The sequence below is a fragment of the Microchirus variegatus genome, assembly GCF_963457635.1.
Source record: "Microchirus variegatus genome assembly, chromosome: 6".
NCBI classification, from domain to species: Eukaryota; Metazoa; Chordata; class Actinopteri; order Pleuronectiformes; family Soleidae; genus Microchirus; species Microchirus variegatus.
Window position 1 is genome coordinate 33,917,876 of NC_139807.1, and position 18,979 is coordinate 33,936,854.

Genomic DNA, 18,979 nt, shown 5'->3' on the forward strand with positions numbered 1-18,979 from the left:
CAGGACATTCTGTCTTCAGTCTGCAGGAGACACTGTAGGACAGACGACTGTAGGACACACTGTAGGACAGTAGGAGACACTGTAGGACAGACGACTGCAGGACACACAGTAGGACACACTGTAGGACACACTGTAGGACATACTGTAGGACACACTGTAGGACACACTGTAGGACACACAGTAGGACACACAGTAGGACACACAGTAGGACAGGTGGAACCAAAGCTTCGTTTACAAACGTCACGGATCCTCTGGTGTCCCTCTGTCGCGTGTCCGTCAGTTGTCGCGTGTCCGTCAGTTGTCGTTGATCCACTGAAACACGTTGTGTGTTTTTATTGAACGGAGTTACAAAGTAAAACGTGCAGCGACATCATCTCAGTCAACTCTCAACTAACTCTTTCGCTCTTTTTGTCGCTTCCGCATTCAGTCTTGCTTCTTCCGGTGCAACGCGGTTGTTTGCCTTCAAAATAAAAGCTCGACAATGAGGAGTTGCAGTCGATATTGAATTTTTGATTGAATTACTTTATTCCTCCACCAGGGGGGGACACACATTTACAACAGCTCAGTTAAGGTGACCACAGGTGCAGAAATGTGCAAGGGCATAATAAGTAAATAAGAAACAAAATGTAAAGATAAGATTAAAAATAGAATAAAATAAAATACAATATGGTAAAAAAAATTACACTCTAAATATAAGTAAAAAAGAAATAGAACGTAAATATAAGAGTAAAAATAGAATAAAATACAATATGGAGAAGAATTACACTCTAATATAGAGTAAGTAATAAAGTAGAGATAAGAATAAAAATAAGTTAAGAATGCAGAATATCCAACAACGTACACACAGTGTAGAAAAGGACTAAACTGATTTATACACTCAGTAAAGAAGAAACATCCTGAATAAAAACTGAAATGTACAACAATAATCAGAGGTAAGAAGGTCAATGAGTGGACATTTGAAACGAGGAGTTAAATATCCCAACATTTAATAAAGACATTAAATCAGTTTTACATTAAGGGACGACACTGACTTTACACTGACTTTACACTGACTTTACACTGACTTTACAATAACTTTACACTGACTTTACAATAACTTTACTGACTTTACAATAACTTTACACTGACTTTACAATAACTTAACACTGACTTTACACTGACTTTACAATAACTTTACACTGACTTTACAATAACTTTACTGACTTTACAATAACTTTACTGACTTTACACTGACTTTAGTGACTTTACTGACATGACTGAATGGAATGTCCATCTTTTGTCCGTCCATGTGCAGAACGTCGTCCTCGTGACTTTTTCAAATCCTCCTAAAATAAACCTTCCGTTCTTTTGCTGTAAATGTGACATTTTTCCTTCAGAACTGTGAAACCGAAAATCATTTCATGACCGTAAAGAAATAAAAATAAAACGGTCTCCATCAGAGAGTTGGGTGCATTTCCCCGCTCACTCCAGCAGGAGGCGAACTGGAGCTTATTGCCAGGTCACAGTCGAACAGTAGAAGAAGAGTGTTGGTCTTTTACTCGACGCTAATGCTAAACGCTCTTCTTGGCCTCGTTTTCTCTCCTTTTTGCGGTTATTTGTCGTTTTATTAGCGACGTTTTGAACGAACCACATCACGGTGAGTTAACGTGTTACACACACAGTCGTCCGTCACTCACGTATTGTGACGTATTTGACCTTTTTAACGTAAATTAGCAGGAAACGAGAGTGAAGCCGGAAGACGCTCTGTCCTCGTTTCCGCTTTGGACTTTTCAAATTAAGACTCAGTCGATTTCATTGACACTTGTTGGACATTGTTTGGACTGAATGACGCATTTCCTGTGACAGGAAGTGTCCACATTCTCAGAGCTGTGACTCTAAAACACCAAAGCCTTGTTTTTGGAAGTGTTTTTCTCAGAGAATTAAAGAGAATATTAATAAAATACTGATATGAATATTATATTATATAGTCAGTGATGTGACTATATATGACTTTATTCTTCATTTAGGATTCTCCGCTGAAATAAAAGATGTTCAGAAGAAGAATCTCTTTGACACAGATGACCTTTGCTGCTCTGCTGGGAATCACAGGTGGTTTTTATATCTACAGACCTTACTTTGAGTCTGAGACCAAGATCTCAGCCCAGAAGAACCTCCTGAGGACTCAAGAGGAACCTCCTGAGGACTCCAGAGGAACCTCCTGAGGACTCCAGAGGAACCTCCTGAGGACTCCAGAAGAACCTCCTGAGGACTCCAGAGGAACCTCCTGAGGAACCTCCTGAGGACTCCAGAGGAACCTCCTGAAGAACACAAGGAAACTGACTGAAGATGGACCAGTGATTCATCATCACAGACATGAGAGAACGACAGAAGTGATTCTCGTCTAAATGAACAGAATAAACATTTGATGTTTTCTATATAAAGGGAAACCTGTGAATAAATGAATGGATCTGTCTAAAACTGGAAGGTTGTGGGTTCAATTCCTGTCTATGTGTGTGAGTCCTTGAGCAAAGACACTTAAGCTCATGTTGCTGTGAGTGAGTGAATGATGAGTGAATGAATGTGAGTGAGTGATGAGAGTGAATGTGAGTGAATGAATGTGAATGAATGATGAGTGAATGAAAAGTGTAACTGTTCTCTATAAATACAGACCATAATAATAACAACTCTTCTTCTTCTTCTGATTTTATTTGGTTGTAACGAGGAACAAAGAGTTAGAGTAAAAGTACATCATATATATAATATATATATAAATAACAAAGTACAGATATATGTGACTCTTTTACAGTAACACAGTATTTGTACTTTGTTATTGTTTGTGTTGATGAAGTAATTAAACAGTTTGAGGTGTTTAAATATTTACAGAAGATTCTTAGAAAAACATAAATAAATGTGTTAAATATGTTTCATTGAATAAAGACATTAAGTTTGTGAGTGTCGGACTCTGTGTGTGTGTGTGTGTGTGTGTGTGTGTGTGTGTGTGTGGACTGAGGAGGAGGAGCTGTTTCTCAACACACACACACACACAGAGAGAGGAGGAAGGTGGTGTTCAGTGTAGTTCTGCTCATGGCTCACACACATACACACACACACACGTACGCACACGTACGCACGCGCACAAACCTCGGATAATCTCGTGTCCTCGTGCATTTGTCGTTGTTTCTGATCAAAGTTTTCTAACGACGACAAAGAAACAAAGTTACGACATTTTGTTTCCTGTCTGTGATCAACGCTCTGAGCTGGTGAGTGTGCGTGCGTGTGTGTGCGTGCGCGTGTGCGTGCGCGTGTGTGTGTGTGTGAACTGAGACACTTTTCCTTCTTAGGACAGAACTCAAAACTTTCATTCTGTGTGTGTGAATGTGTGTTTGCGCGCGCGCGTGCACGTGTGTGTGTTGCTTCACGTCGATCACAGGAAGTTGACGTTGACTTTAATCTCGATGAAAAATGTCATTTTCTTTGAGAAAGAATGTTTAAAAGTTTGTGTTCTGAGGTCACGTGACCGTCATGAGGTCCAGCTGAGGTCATTAGACTTCCGGTTTGTGTCGTTTAATCCTTTTGTTTGTGTGTGTTTGTTTGTGTGTGTGAATGTGTGTGTGTGTGTGTGTTTGTTTGTTTGTGTGTCTTTGTTTGTTTGTGTGTGTTGTTGTTGTTCAGTCAGAGCAGATACTTGTTAGTATTTAAAAGTCATTCTCTATCATCATCATCATCATGTTCCACCTTCATCACAACTGAGCTCACGTTCACTTTGTGACTTCATCTGTGTGTGTGTGTGTGTGTGTGTGTGTGTGTGTGTGTGTGTGTGTGTGTGTGTGTGTGTGTGTGTGTGTGTGTGTCACACACTCTGCTGTTCACTCAGACACACACACACACACACACACACACACACACACACACACACCTGTTGGTGGAGGAGGTCATGATTTAAGATCAAATAATCATCCAGATTCAGGTTTTATTTATATTTTTATTATCATTATTATTATTGTTGTTATTATGATGATGATGATTATTATTATATATTATCCACATAGTGGAAAATTGACTGATGTTTTAGTGTTTAAAGGTGCATTATGTAATAAATGATCAAATCCTCCTAATATGTCACAGAGACTCAGGAATAATGTTCATATAACAAACTGAACTCACCAACAACAACAGTACAGACTAAATATTTGCATTAAAAGAAATCTTTCGCAGACTGAAAATCATGCAAATGTTTTGAACTCATGTTTTGGCGTCATGTGGCGCCACCTACTGCCGTCTACCAGTCATTGCAGTCAGTAGAGTCTCGGCTGCCGAGCAACCACGGGTTGAACCAGTTACGTCAGAAACAAAAACCTAAAATTGTTAAAAATAAAGTTGTGAAATGATTTGAACGTCGACAGAAAAACCTTTAAATTTGATGAAAAGACCAAACATTTGTTTCCATCATTGATCTTAAGCTGCTTACGTTTACACATGAACGCTTGGATGGAGTTAAAGAATGTGATCATGTGACTGTTATGACATCATTCTGAAAGTTATTCATGGTTTTGTTTTATTTAAATTTAAAGCAAACAAGATTGGATTATTTGACACACACATCAATGAATGATGTATTTAAATGAATATAACATATATCTGTTGAATTTAGCACAAATGTTGACCTGTTGAGGATGAATTGACTGAATGCAGAGGTCAAAGGTCACAGTGTCTTTGTCTTCCAGACGTCCAGGTCTCATCATGTCTGATGGAGATTACGATTACCTCATCAAATTCTTAGCCCTCGGTGATTCTGGTGTTGGAAAAACCAGCTTCCTGTTCCAGTACACGGACGGGAAGTTCAACTCCAAGTTCATCACAACTGTGGGCATCGACTTCAGAGAGAAGAGAGTGGTACGTCCTAGAACAGTCACAGAGAACAGTTATACAGAACAGTCACGTAAAGAACAGTCACAGAACAGTCACAGAACAGTCACAGAGAACAGTCACAGAGAACAGTCACAGAACAGTCACATAAAGAACAGTCACAGAACAGTCACAGAACAGTCATAACGAACAGTCAGAACAGTCACAGAACAGTCACAGAACAGTCATAACGAACAGTCAGAACAGTCACAAAGAACAGTAGAACAGTCACAGAACAGTAGAACAGTCACAGAACAGTCACAGAACAGTCACAGAACAGTCACAGAGAACAGTCACAGAACAGTAGAACAGTCACAGAACAGTCACAGAACAGTCACAGAACAGTCACAGAGAACAGTCACAGAACAGTAGAACAGTCACAGAACAGTAGAACAGTCACAGAACAGTAGAACAGTCACAGAGAACAGTCAGAACAGTCACAGAACAGTAGAACAGTCACAGAACAGTCATAAAGAACAGTCAGAACAGTCACAGAACAACAGAACAGTTACAGAACAGTCATAAAGAACAGTCACAGAGAACAGTCACAGAGAACAGTCACAGAACAGTAGAACAGTCACAGAGAACAGTCACATAAAGAACAGTCATAACGAACAGTCACAGAACAGTAGAACAATCACATAAAGAACAGTCAGACATGATCAAACCTGTTCCATTCAGTGTCTCAGTAACACACACACACACAGACACACACACACACACACACACAGACACAGACACACACACACACACACACATTCCTTCACAGTTTAGTAAACACTTGTTTAACTGAACCTTCATTGAACACAAACAGTGTTTGTGTTCAATGAAGGTTCTGCTCAATCAGATCTGTTTATTTGATGATGATGATGATGATGAAGATGATGGTTGTCTGGAGGGGGCGTGGCCATGTCACTAAAGAACACTCTGTAACATTGTAACCACAGTTGTCTTCTTCACTGACGACAACTTGTTTCTCCATCACAGGTTTATAAATCTAGAGCTGATGATTCTTCAGGGAGAAATCAGAAGATCCACATGCAACTGTGGGACACTGCAGGACAGGAGAGGTACACACACACACACACTGACACACACACACACACACACACACACACACACACACACACACACACACGCACACACACACACTGACTAAAGTGTGTCTCTGATTCCTCAGGTTTCGCAGTTTAACAACAGCTTTCTTCAGAGACGCCATGGGTTTCCTTTTACTGTTCGACCTCACGAATGAGCAGAGTTTCCTCAACGTCAGAAACTGGATGAGTACGTCGTCAACAAAAAGATTCAAACTCTGAAGAGAAAGAAGAGAGTGTTGTTAAATATCTCCGTCTCAATGCCTCCCCCTTAAAATATCCCCTTGGTTTGGTCCTCAAACGTAGATTCTCCTTCTCACATGTTGACAATTCTACAGGTGGAGCACGATGTTGTGTTGTGTTGTGTTGTGTTGTGTTGTGTTGTGTTGTGTTGTGTTGTGTTGTGTTGTGTTGCGTTGCCTGTGTTTGTTTTTCACCGTCCTCGTAAACGCTAAATCATGAATGTGATTGAAATCTGACAAGTCCAGAGTATTCGTGTTCACGTGAACGCCCGTAAACACATCCACACACTGACAAAACTACACAGATGTAGCAGAGCTAGTAGCTAGCGGCTAGTTAGTTAGCTAGCTGCTCTCATAAATGGTCAGTTATTTTCTGACATTAGTGTTCAAAGCTCAACGGTCCTTTAGATGTGTATCAAACCAACATATTCCAACATATTCCAACAAATTCCGACTTTTTACGAAAATATATTACAACGAAAATGTTCCTCGGCAGATGTGGCCGCCATCTTTGTTGTAAAATATCAGCCACTGAATTCGCAAAGCATCATGGGTAATTTCATCTTCCACTTCGTTTTTAAGCATCATAGCTCACTACATTTTGAGTGTTGATTATAAGGAGAAAATCACACTTCCTCTTTGCTCCTAGCTACATGTGAACCAGCAACATTTAGGGTTAGGGTAAAAATGTCGGGTTAGAGGAGGTAATGGGGCGGAGCCTTAATACTTTGTTACCGTGCAGACGCCTGAGGAAACTGTTTCCTGTGACACGTCTGCCTCTTTCTATTGGACTGTATGATCTTCACATGCTGTAAATGTGTCTTCAGGTCAGTTACAGATTCACGCGTACTGTGAGAATCCAGACATCGTTCTGTGTGGAAACAAATGTGATCTGACGGATCAGAGGGCGGTCAGTGAAGACGAGGCTCGTGAGCTGGCAGAGAAATATGGGTAAGTTTGATCGTCTGATCGTGTGATCGTGTGATCGTCTGATCGTCTGATCGTCTGATCGTGTGATCGTGTGATCGTGTGATCGTGAACCTCTTCCTCAAACATTTGTCAAGAAGGCAGTGGCTGCTTTGTTTGTCTAAGTCGGTGCAGGAGAATGTCAGCTGAGCTCCTCCTCCTCCTCCTCCTCCTCCTCCTCCTCCTCCAAAAGCAAATATTTGTTTTGCTCTGGTCCAATCAGACGCTCCTTTACTAAAACACACACAGGATTAAAAATAACAACAAGTATTAAAGGTGTTTCATCGTCATAGAACTCAAAGAAGAAATAAAATATAGTTTTGTTCTGTTTAAAAGAATCGTTTGTTTGTGTTTTTAGTTCAGTTCAGATTCACATGTGTGTGAAACACTTTTTAAATGTTCATAGACGTTATAATAACACATCATGTCTTCATCAGAGTCCCGTACTTTGAGACCAGCGCTGCAAATGGAGACAACGTGAGTCAAGCTGTGGACGTCCTGCTGGACCTGATCATGAGGAGGATGGAGCGATGTGTGGACAAGTCCTGGATCCCTGATGGGACGGTCCGGACTAACGGACCTTTGACCTCTGACCTCTCTGAGAGCTCAGAGGGAAACAAGTGTTCGTGTTAGGAGAAAGAAAGAAAGAAAGAAAGAAAGAAAGAAAGAAAGAAAGAAAGAAAGAAAGAAAGAAAGAAAGAGTCGCTTCAGTGTTTACGTCTGTCCTCAGTGATCCACTCACGTCTGTGACCACATCTGTATTCACATGTGTTCAGATCTGTGAACACATGTATTATACTAATGAGTATGTGAGACGTGGACATGAGCTGAGAAGACAGTTGGGACACATGAAAAAGAATGATCTGAGGACACATTGAGGATTTAAGAGGATTTAGGACAGATCACTGAGGACAGACGTTCACACCTGTGTGTGTGTGTGTGTGTGTGTGTGTGTGTGTGTCACTAAGAGAGAGTAAATATGTTTCCAGTGTTAAATCATTTGTTTCCTGCTCAGTTTTAATGATGTTTCACATGATTGGTCAGTTCAGAGTGAAACAGATTCTATAATCCCGTTCAGATTATAATCCTTGTTGAGTTGACGTTATTTCCTGGTGTAAAGGTGTGCTGACGTGTTGTAAAGCTCTGTGTGTGTGTGTGAGTGTGTGTGTGTGTGTGAGTGTGTGTGTGTGTGTGTGTGTATAGAGTGTGGTTTCACAGTGACTCAATCACCTCTGTTTGACTTAGTGCAGCCAGGTAAATATTGACAGTGTGTTTGTGATGGAGAGAGAAACTGTGAGAGGTTGATCTTCATCTCACTTCATCATACGACTGAACGACTGAACACAACAAACATAAAGAATCTCTCGTTAAAAACAGTCGTTTACACGATGAGAATAAGAAAGATTCAGCTCCATGAAAAGAGTCAAAGCAATAATTAATCCTGCTTTAAATCAAATTATATAAACTCTATTGATTTTTTTGAAAGAAAAACATCCTTTTTGAAGAATTGTGAATGTTTGAACACTGTGTGTTAGTCACTGTGAACGTGTCACTAACAGCAGCTGTCGACACACTGAACTAAACTGATAATCTTATCTCAGTTATTCACACACACACACACACACACACACACACACACACACACACACACACACACACACACACACACACACAGATCTAACCCTAACCAACACTGTAGTCAGACTGTTTCTGAAGATCAGAGCTGGTGCTTGTGTTTATATTATGGGATGCATTTGGAGCTCTGAGTGATTGTCCCCTCACATCATTATAATAATAATAATTATAGCTCTGACTGTAGTTGTTACACTGGGATTGTGAGGATCTTTTTCTGTTTAGTCGTTAAATTCACACACTGTCGTTTTCTTCTTCTCACTCTTTTCTATACAAACTAAATTAAATGTTATTTGATCGTAGTCGTTTAGCTTCACCTGAAATATGTAAATTTTGTCCAAAAATAAACATTTTATTTATGTATTGCTTGAAGCAGTAGCTCATTTTATATCACATGTCATATCTCGTTTATATCAAATGTTATATCTCATTTTATATCACTTTATATCTCATTGATATCACATGTTATATCGCATTTATATAACTTATATCTTGTTTATATCATGTTATATCTCATTTATGTCACTATATATATCTTTTATATAACTATAGCTCATTTATATCGCATTTATATAACTTATATCTTGTTTATATCACATTATATCTCATTTATATCACGTTTATATCTCATTTCCTCAGTTTCCTCAAACCGTTCATGTCTTCTTGTTCTTCTTCTTCTTGTGCCAACATTCAAGTTGTATGTATATTTATATATATATATATATATATGTATATATATATATACGTATGTATATTTATATATATATATATGTATATATATATATATACATATATATATTTAAAGATATACATGTCCTTTTCCTGCACATGTTTCTCTGGTTGTAAATGAATGGAGTGAAGATCAAAGGCAGGCGACATAAACTCAGTCATGATGTATAATCACAAAATGATCATGAGAACAATGGTCCTCCTCTCCTGCAGGGGGCAGCAGCAGCGGCCTGAGCAGCAGAACAATGATCCTCCTCTCCTGCAGGGGGCAGCAGCAGCTTCAGCAGCAGCCTGAGCCACAGATAATAATAACAATGATCCTCCTCTCCTGCAGGGGGCAGCAGCAGCTTCAGCAGCAGCCTGAGCCTCAGATAATAATAACAATGATCCTCCTCTCCTGCAGGGGGCAGCAGCAGCTTCAGCAGCAGCTTCCGTAACAGCAGCATTGTATTTCCGGTGAAGAGGACGAACCACAACAAACTGACGGAGTAAGTTGACGACACTAAACTGTGCTTTAGTTTTATTCTTTACTGTCAAACATTAATGTTATTCACATATTCTTAATGAGAGTAAAGTTTAAACAAACGTCTTCACGTCGGTATTTGGTCTTTAAACGCGTTAGCTGCATGTTGAGCTAGCTAACACGAAGCGTCGTCAGTCAAATATAATGATGATGATTTTAAACATTAACGTTTTACCAAAACAACAAGGTAATACTTCTGCTAAAATACACAGTTTATACAACACGAAAGGTACTTTTGATTAAATGTTCTCATTAAATATCACGCGTTACATCACCAAAGAGTATATATATATGAACAGAGCTTCAATAACACCAGAGTATATATATATATATATATAGGTATATCTACATGTATATTAATGAACAGAGCTTAAATAACACCAAAGAGTGTATACAGTACTTAGGCCACCATATAAATGTGTGTGTATATATATATATACAAATATATATATATATATGTTATTATGAACAGAGTTTAAATAAGCGATGAAGAAGAAAAAGTTTATCGACTGCTGTTTGTTTTCACTTGTGTCAAATGTCATCAAACCCATTTTCCCCTGACTCTAATCTCTAATCTAATCTCTAATCTGGAGCTGGTTTATCACTGATGTCTAATCTGATTTTGTTCCTTAAGAACATTTCACATGATGCTGCTCACAGACAGAAACATAAGATATTATTAACTGAGTCTGTGTGACTAATGTCAGGTACAATAATATACAATAACAGACACATGACCAATAATAACTGACTTAACCTCAGTGTTTATTATTCTTTCAGAATGCCGTTTCATTTCTGCTCACAGTGCGGAACAAAGTTGGAGCCAACGTTCAGGTTTTGTCCGTCGTGTGGAGTCAAGCTTCCTTCTCTTATCGACGAGTCGGACACTTCTTTAAATGTCTCTGCACTTTCCTCACAGCCATATTGTGAGTCCAGAGAAAGCACAGGTAAATATCAGAATACTTTAGCTGTAACTTGGTGATATTATATTACTATTATATCACATTTATGCTCGTATATTATATCACATTTATGCTCGTATCCCCTCAAACGCAGTAACGACTCGTCCTGCGCTGCCAAAAACTCGCAACTCCCTGCGTCTGGACAGGGAGCTTGAATTCAACATCAGAGATGCTAATCCCTCTGCTAATCCCTCTGCTGCTAATCCTGTCAAAAGTTACAAGATTGGAGGTAATTTAACTTCTTCTTTATTTTGACATGATGATGTCACTTTAATGTAGTGATGGTGAGATGAAGCCTCATGAGGCATTGAACCAGAAGTGTATAATCACAGCTGTATCTGAACCACATAATGTGTGATGCATTGAACTGTTGTGTCTGTTGTGAATGACACTGAATTACAAAACATGTATGAGCAAATCATTTCTGTGCATAAATGATCACATATGTGTATAATACATTTTTTCTATGTATTCTGTGTGTGAGTGAGACATCGTGGCATGCAGGGCTAATGTATGAAGTTACCACCACACACCCAATATATTTATGTATAGTAATATATTTGATCCTACGACCTTCCTGGTAAAAGTCCACCTACTAAACCACTGGACTATGACTGTTATTCTTTTGTGTTGGTGTCAGAAGAACATTTATGGAGGTTTAGGCTCAACCAGAGACGGTTCTCTGTCAGATATTCGTGTGATGTACTTCAGCGTGAGAAATCAGAGGTGTGGCGTGAGAACTCAATCAAATGCCTGTGTCTCACGGCCAATGCGTGAGAGTTAGCAGCTGTGATCGTAATATGGCAGGTTGTGCAATGTTTTTCTGAAAAAAGCAGGGGGCGTAATCAGGCAGAGGACAGTGAACGTGCTTGTGGAACCAGGAAAAGGCCAAAGATTGTACTTGTGTAACTTGGATGTACAGGAGAAATCCTCCTCTTCCTCGCTGGCTCCATCCTATCACCTACTCTCCTCACTCTCATAAATCTCTCCAACTATACAAACTCTATCCAAACTCTATCCAAACTCTCAACTGACCACAACCCTCCTTCATAAACCCACATTTTTAATGGAGCCTGAGGAGTCTGTGTCTTGGCTTTACACCACAACGCTCCCGGGTGAAACCGACAAAATATTTGACCAGGTGTCTTTCGTTTAGACATCGACAGCGTTTTTGAGGCTTAAAAACGCTTTAAAAAAAACAAAGCCACCCTCCAGAGTGTAAATGTTAAAAACGCTCCACCGTGGCGTTCCCGTCTAAAGGGTTGAAAACACTAAAGTGAGCTCTGAGCTGCTCACACTATCCTCCTGTACACTGATGTCAGATCCATGTGCAGTTCAGACAAACAACAACAAACATGTGGGATTAGAATCCATCAGTCGCACATTCAAGTCGCCTTTAGCTGCTATGAGAGAGATGAAGGAAGTTTCAACTTTCCTGCTGTTGTTGTATGGCAGTGCTTCACAGTGCAACCTAGCCAGCTGGCATGCATACTACATCACATTTCACACACTTTAGCGTCACCGTGTGCGTGCAGATTTACACCCAAAGACGCTCGTCTAAACGCGGAATAAAAAGTGGGAATGCAACGACCACTTTAGCAGTTTGTGTTCAGATGGTAGTCGTGTAAAGCTAAAGTCTATATAGCTGTAAAACCTTGTAGTGAAATCTGAACCACTTCCTGAAGCAAGCCTCAATACGAGCTTGGCAGAAACGCCTCCTTCGTTACTCGACACATGCGTTGAAGCCTCGGCTCATCTCGTAACATCACCACCACATCATTACTCGTTCACTTCAGTGACGAGTAGAGACTGTCGACCTGATACAAAAACAGAAGAAAACGCTCTTTTCTTTCATCCACAGATAACAGCGCTGGATTCCATGAATCTCCAGTGAAGCAGCACACGGTTAGTTTCAAAGTCAACGCAGACGTGGAGCCAACGATAGATTCTTCACCTTCTCCTTCTGTTAAAAGCCCTCGACCTGGTGAGCTCAAAACAGCCCTGATTCTTTGACTTTAAAGGTCAGAGTGCGTCCTCTGACCGTGTCGATCTGTTCCCTGTGAAGTCAGAACAAAGACCAGATTCTCCAGTTCTGCTCTGATTCAAGTGGAAGAAGGAAAGAAAACTACAGTTAAAACAAGAACAAGAGCAGACGAGGCAACAGTCGCTGACTCTCCTGATCGTTCAATCTCCTGGTCTCCTTTAAAAGGTGAGCTATGTTAGCTGCTTCATTCATTCATTCATTCATTCATCCATTCATTCATCCATTCATTCATCCACACCTGCTGACGACGTGTCCATAAAAACCAAAGAAATTCAATGTCATTTCTTTAATGAGTCACATGTGTGTTCATGTATTTATGTTCATTGATCTTTTCTGTTTGTCAAAATGTAGCGAGTGGAAAAAGTAAAGCTAAAAAAGCCAAGAACGCATCGTCTGTGGAGCCGCTGAAGGACGGACAGGAAGTGACGGACACCACGGGCAGGAAGTGGACACTGATGACGCTGATCCATCAAAGCAATGCGGAGCTCGTTTATCAAGGTCTGACTTTAGTTATGAATAATAATAATAATAATAATAATCATCATCATCATAATGACAGAGGTGCAGTTAGAGTCAGTGATATATGATGATAACATCAGGATGAAATGAAAAACTTATTTACATGATATTATGTCTTATTTATATTTTAGTGGTGGGCACGTTAACACGTCAGTGGCGCTTAACGGCGTTAACGCACAACGATGTTTTCATGACGACTGACTGGAAAAAGAAGAGCGTGACGTCATGTTTACGTGACTCCAGATTGTTGAAATGAGTCTCTAAAGTAATGCTAAAGTTTAAAAACAGAGGCACACACACATACACAGTACACAGGTACGCTAATGTTATTTGTTAGCGCTGCTCTTTTCCTTTAATAAACAGACCGCTCCAGTTCCACTGTAGGCTAACGCTAATTGGTGCTAAAAGGAGCTAATGCAGCTAACGGAGCTAACTGGTAAACGGTGCCTGGACTCCGGCGTCGCGACACGTCAACATGACGTCACGCACATCTTTTTCCGGTCAGTCGTCATGGAAACGCCGTCACGCGTTACGTGTGTTAACCTAGTGCACACCTCTGTTATACTTATTATTGTTTTTTTGTTTTTCAGTTTTACAAACAGGTTCACGATCAAAGGAATCAAATCACATTCTCAAACTGGTAAATGAGCTCGTATTATTGTCAACATCAATATATTCATCAATAAGCTGTTTTTATTTGTTCTCTACTTCCCATCATTACTCATTAATCGTTACTCATTCATCATTAATAATTAATAATTATTCATTAATAATGAATCATTAATCATTAATAATTAATCTGAGTGAAATCACTGACGTTTTTCTTCTTCAGGGAGCGAAAGATGGGAAAATCTTTAATGAGCAGAACTTTTTGCAGAGAGCAGCTAAACCTTCAAATGGTGAGAGGCTGATGTTTGTCTCCATTTATAGAATTTATACATGATATATATTTATATTTCATTATATTATATATGATATATATAAATATAAATGAATGTCTGTGACGTTCAAATCATTTTAAATGACTTTTACATCACGACTGAACAGGTGAAGTCAGGTGGAAGCAAACCTTAGGTTAAGACTTAAAGACTCTGAGACTTAAAGACTCAGAGAATATACACGTATACGTGTGTATATACGTGTGCGTGTATATACGTGTGTGTGTATACGCGTGTGTGTATATACGCGTGTGTGTATATGTGTGTGTATATGTGTGTATATACGTGTGTATATACGTGTGTATATATGTGTGTATATATGTGTGTGTATACGTGTGTGTATATATATGTGTGTATACGTGTGTGTATACGTGTGTGTATACGTGTGTGTATATATATGTGTGTATATGTGTGTGTATATACGTGTGTATATACGTGTGTGTATATATTGTATATCGCTGTAACCCTGTTTAAAGAGTCTTCTTGCTCCTGTAGTGGAGAAGTGGATCAAAGTGAACAGGATGGATTTCCTGGGGATTCCATCATGTGTTGGTTTTGGTCTTCATGCAGATTCTTACAGGTTTGGACAGATTTATCTCTGAATATTTACACACACACATATATATGTATATATATATATTGTTACGGCCTCCCTCAGAAATAGACGTATATATTTGTGTAAAAAGACTTTCCATTACTCTGTACAGCAGGGGTCACCAACCTTTTTGAGATGAGAGCTACCTTAAGGGTAAAAAATAATATGGAGGGCTACCACATTAACATTTTTTTTTTTTTTACCATTTTAATGATTAATATTATGCATTCAACTGCATACACATTCATTCCAGTGCTTACTCCTAACGATTATCAGTTTTTATAAACAATATCAAAGATATTTTACTGAGCCATCATATTGATACATGCAAGTGAGCCCGCGGGCACCGTATTGGCTGCCCCCGGGCTACCAGTTGGTGACCCCTGCTGTACAGTATGTGATGTCTGTGATAATATTGTGTTGATAATATTGTGCTGCTTTTGTATGTTTTGATCATGTTGTTTCTTTATGATTGTGCTGATCTTCTCTCTTCTCTTCATAAGTTTATCTTGTTTTCTTTGCTCTTTTTTAATCATTGTGCTGTAATATATTGTTGTTTTGTTGTTTGTTGTTTAATTTTATTTAGGGTGCCTATTGTCATCAGGATATTAGCCATGTTGGCTAAAGCTGCCCTTTTTACTGCTACAGTTACAGATTAATTGGGATTATCCTCAACATGATAAACTAATAAACCCTTGTTTTGTTCCCAGGTTTCTGATTTTCCCGACCATGGGTCAGTCTCTGCAGTCTGTCCTCGATGAAGACCAGTGTCTGTCTGAGAAAGTTGTTCTGCAGCTCGCCTGTAGATTAGTGAGTGCTAATGTAGTATTATAATATCATATATAAACAGTTATATATATATATATATATAATCTTTATTTTTCCTCCAGTTAGACGTCCTGCAGTACGTCCATTCTAACGAGTACGTTCATGCTGATATTAACGCAGACAACATTTACATCACAGCAGGAAACACAGCACAGGTGAGTCCTTCACTAACTACACCTGCTAACCTGCTAACCTGCTAACCTGCTAACCTGCTAACTGTTTGTGCTGACTCGTGTGTGTGTGTGTGTGTTAGGTTTACCTGGTGGGATACTGCCACGCCTACAGATACTGTCCTGCAGGGCAGCATGTGGAGTACCGTGAAGACAGCAGGACGCCACACGAGGGCAGCATTGAGTTCATCAGCCTGGACTCACATAAAGGAGCAGGTGAGTCACGTTTATTATTTACCTCCAAATACACCAATCAAACCCTGTTTGTCCTTCTGTCCACGCTGAGATCTGTCTGCAGAGCTTTAGTGAAATGAAAATGAGAATCATTCCCTCTGATATCGTGAATCATATTGCAATTCCTGTTTAAATTATCGCAATTAGATATTTATTCAAAATCTGTCAGCACTAATTTTCATTGTGTTTTCTCTTATTTTCAGTGTGTTTTCTCTTATTTTCAGTGTGTTTTCTGTCTTTTCAGCACCCTCCAGACGCAGTGACCTCCAGTCTCTAGGTTACTGTATGCTAAGCTGGCACACAGGGACTCTGCCGTGGAAAGACGTGATCAGACCTGAACAGGTTTCTGCTCTGAAACAGAGGTGAGAGGACTCACAACCAGGTCTTTGATCCAAGATGGCCGACAGTGGTCTAACCTGGCACAGTTCAGGAGGACATTTGTGTCAACATGACCCTGATCGTTCATGCGTGCATGTGTTCATGTCGTTCATGTGTTCATGTCGTTCATGTGTTCATGTCGTTCATGTCATTCATGTGTTCATGTCATTCATGTCGTTCATGTCATTCATGTCATTCATGTGTTCATGTGTTCATGTGATTCATGTGTTCATGGTGTTCATGTCATTCATGTGTTCATGTGATTCATGTGTTCATGGTGTTCATGTGATTCATGTGTTCATGTGTTCACTGCTCTAAATAAAAGAGGGTTGTGATCGTAGGTTCATGGACGACGTCCCCGCTCTGTTGACTCACTGCTTTGGGAAAACAAACGTGTCTCGTGAGTTCAAATATTTAGAATATTATAGAATATAAAATATACTGCATATCTGCTCATGTTAGTGTGTGTGTGTGTGTGTGTGTGTGTTTGTGCAGGTGTGTTTCAGACGTACCTGAGTGCAGTGATGTCTCTACAGTTCAGTGAACAGCCTGATTATTCAGCTCTGAAGTCTGGACTGAGCTCAGTGTTAGAGCAGATGGGAGGATCAGTGGAGCAGCCACTCAGCTTTTAGGTGACGACAACACACACACACACACACACACACACACACACACACACACACTCTCTGCTGCAGTAACTTTTTATAAGAAATCTGCTGATTTTCTTTCTTTCGTTCTATTGGTGCAGGTACAGTGAAGGTAATGCTGAGAAGTGGATGATACCATTTGTTCGGCGGGGTTGTTTTCATTTTATTTATTTTTTTAAATATACAGTTTAAACCATATGTTTTACAAATTATCAAAGCTCATCAAAACACTTTGGAATAACATTTGTGACTCCAAGTTTTAGGGCGCCGCTAAAAAGGGGTTAGCATCGCTCACGAGAGGACGAACCACACAGAAACGTTTGTGCTGATAATGTGACGTTAATGTTTCCATTGTTACGTACTGCACCTTTACTTCAGATGACGTCATCGTTCATCGTTTTGTTTTTCATACAGAATAAAAATAGGTTTTTAAAGTTTTTAGTATTTAGTAATGTTTGAACTAAGATTTTAACATGAGAAAAACTTAATGTGTGTGTGAGTGTGTGTGAAACATTTTCTTCAGTTTGTGATGTTTTTTTTGCACTGAAAGACACATTTGAATATGATTTGAATGTGATTTGAATAATCATTTCACATGATCTTTTGTTTCACTGTGACCTTTGACCTTGTGTTGACCTGAATGAATAAAGGTGATTTTATTTCCAAACACAATGCACACACACAGTTGTGTTACTTTTAAAGAAAGCTTTATAAAGATTGACCTTTTGTCAACATAAACATTTGAACATTTCAGGACATAAACAATTCTTTCTATGAAACAGTAAATATCTCTTTGTGCACAAAATAAACACTGTCATCTTCAGCCGTTAAAACGTAACATCTCTGTCTCATGAGGCACTTTGTAGAACAACGGTAAAGCGTGATGCTGATAGGCTATAGCGCCCCCGTGAGGCGGCGTTTGTACACAGCTGCAGAACTGATGGCGTCATGGCGACGGTTTGTGAGGCAGCGACACAAGAAGCTTTAGATTAACGTTTACGTCAGAAACAGTCTACGTCCAGAGCTTCAACTGTCTTTGATGTCTCTGATGTGACTTTAATGTCTTCTCTTAAGTCTTTGATGTGACTTTGATGTCTTCTCTTAAGTCTTTGATGTGACTTTGATGTCTTCTCTTAAGTATATGACTTTGATGTTTTCTCTTAAGTCTTTGATGTGACTTTGATGTGACTTTGATGTCTTCTCTTAAGTCTTTGATGTCTTCTCTTAAGTCTTTGATGTCTTCTCTTAAGTCTTTGATGTGACTTTGATGTCTTCTCTTAAGTCTTTGATGTGACTTTGATGTCTTCTCTTAAGTCTTTGATGTCTTTGCTTTAGTTTCTTTGACAGTAAAGTTTGGCTTTGACAATGACATCATGAACGCGGTGAACGCTGCTGTTTAACACTGAATGAACGCATGAATAATCACAACAATGACGTCATCATCATTGTTCAGCTGCTCCTCACACATTTACACTGTGAACACATGAAGGGACACTTTATGAACACATGAAGGGACACTTTATGAACGTGTAAACGTCAGTGGTTTCACACTGTGACGGTGTGTGTGTGTGTGTGTGTGTTCTTGTCCTTGCAG

The 18,979-nt window shown here is 39.4% G+C and overlaps 2 protein-coding genes across 3 annotated transcripts; both read left to right on the top strand.

Annotated features, from left to right (window-relative positions):
- Window positions 1-3,043: 3,043 nt before the first annotated feature.
- On the top strand, window positions 3,044-9,179 carry rab27a (RAB27A, member RAS oncogene family). 2 transcript variants are annotated; one of them, XR_014592850.1, is made up of 7 exons: window positions 3,044-3,239; window positions 4,704-4,872; window positions 5,872-5,954; window positions 6,065-6,168; window positions 7,048-7,171; window positions 7,624-8,355; window positions 8,390-9,179. XR_014592850.1 is itself a non-coding variant. In XM_083890759.1 (6 exons), the coding sequence occupies exons 2-6, from the start codon at window positions 4,720-4,722 to the stop codon at window positions 7,817-7,819; spliced, it is 660 nt and encodes a 219-aa protein (XP_083746885.1). In that variant the 5' UTR covers window positions 3,044-3,239; window positions 4,704-4,719; the 3' UTR covers window positions 7,820-9,179. The 2 variants fall into 2 exon arrangements, 1 of the variants encoding a protein (XP_083746885.1); XM_083890759.1 differs by having other exon boundaries at window positions 7,624-9,179.
- An 829-nt stretch (window positions 9,180-10,008) lies between these two features.
- On the top strand, window positions 10,009-17,625 carry vrk3 (VRK serine/threonine kinase 3). Its single transcript, XM_083890751.1, has 16 exons — window positions 10,009-10,035; window positions 10,851-11,017; window positions 11,127-11,261; window positions 12,894-13,016; window positions 13,098-13,241; window positions 13,428-13,574; window positions 14,186-14,235; window positions 14,428-14,494; window positions 15,029-15,113; window positions 15,839-15,938; window positions 16,019-16,111; window positions 16,210-16,342; window positions 16,605-16,722; window positions 17,080-17,138; window positions 17,234-17,370; window positions 17,487-17,625. Exons 2-15 carry the CDS (start codon window positions 10,852-10,854, stop codon window positions 17,368-17,370), a joined length of 1,557 nt encoding a protein of 518 aa, XP_083746877.1. The 5' UTR covers window positions 10,009-10,035; window position 10,851; the 3' UTR covers window positions 17,487-17,625.
- Window positions 17,626-18,979: the final 1,354 nt, after the last annotated feature.

Excerpts from the sequence above, each read along its gene's own strand:
- rab27a (XM_083890759.1), top strand. The coding sequence starts at position 4,720 with ATGTCTGATGGAGATTACGATTACCTCATCAAATTCTTAGCCCTCGGT. Across the intron at positions 5,955-6,064 it reads GACACTGCAGGACAGGAGAG|GTTTCGCAGTTTAACAACAG; the intron begins GTACACACACAC and ends CTGATTCCTCAG. Across the intron at positions 7,172-7,623 it reads GAGCTGGCAGAGAAATATGG|AGTCCCGTACTTTGAGACCA; the intron begins GTAAGTTTGATC and ends TGTCTTCATCAG.
- vrk3 (XM_083890751.1), top strand. The coding sequence starts at position 10,852 with ATGCCGTTTCATTTCTGCTCACAGTGCGGAACAAAGTTGGAGCCAACG. Across the intron at positions 11,262-12,893 it reads CAAAAGTTACAAGATTGGAG|ATAACAGCGCTGGATTCCAT; the intron begins GTAATTTAACTT and ends TTTCATCCACAG. Across the intron at positions 13,575-14,185 it reads TGCGGAGCTCGTTTATCAAG|TTTTACAAACAGGTTCACGA; the intron begins GTCTGACTTTAG and ends TTTGTTTTTCAG.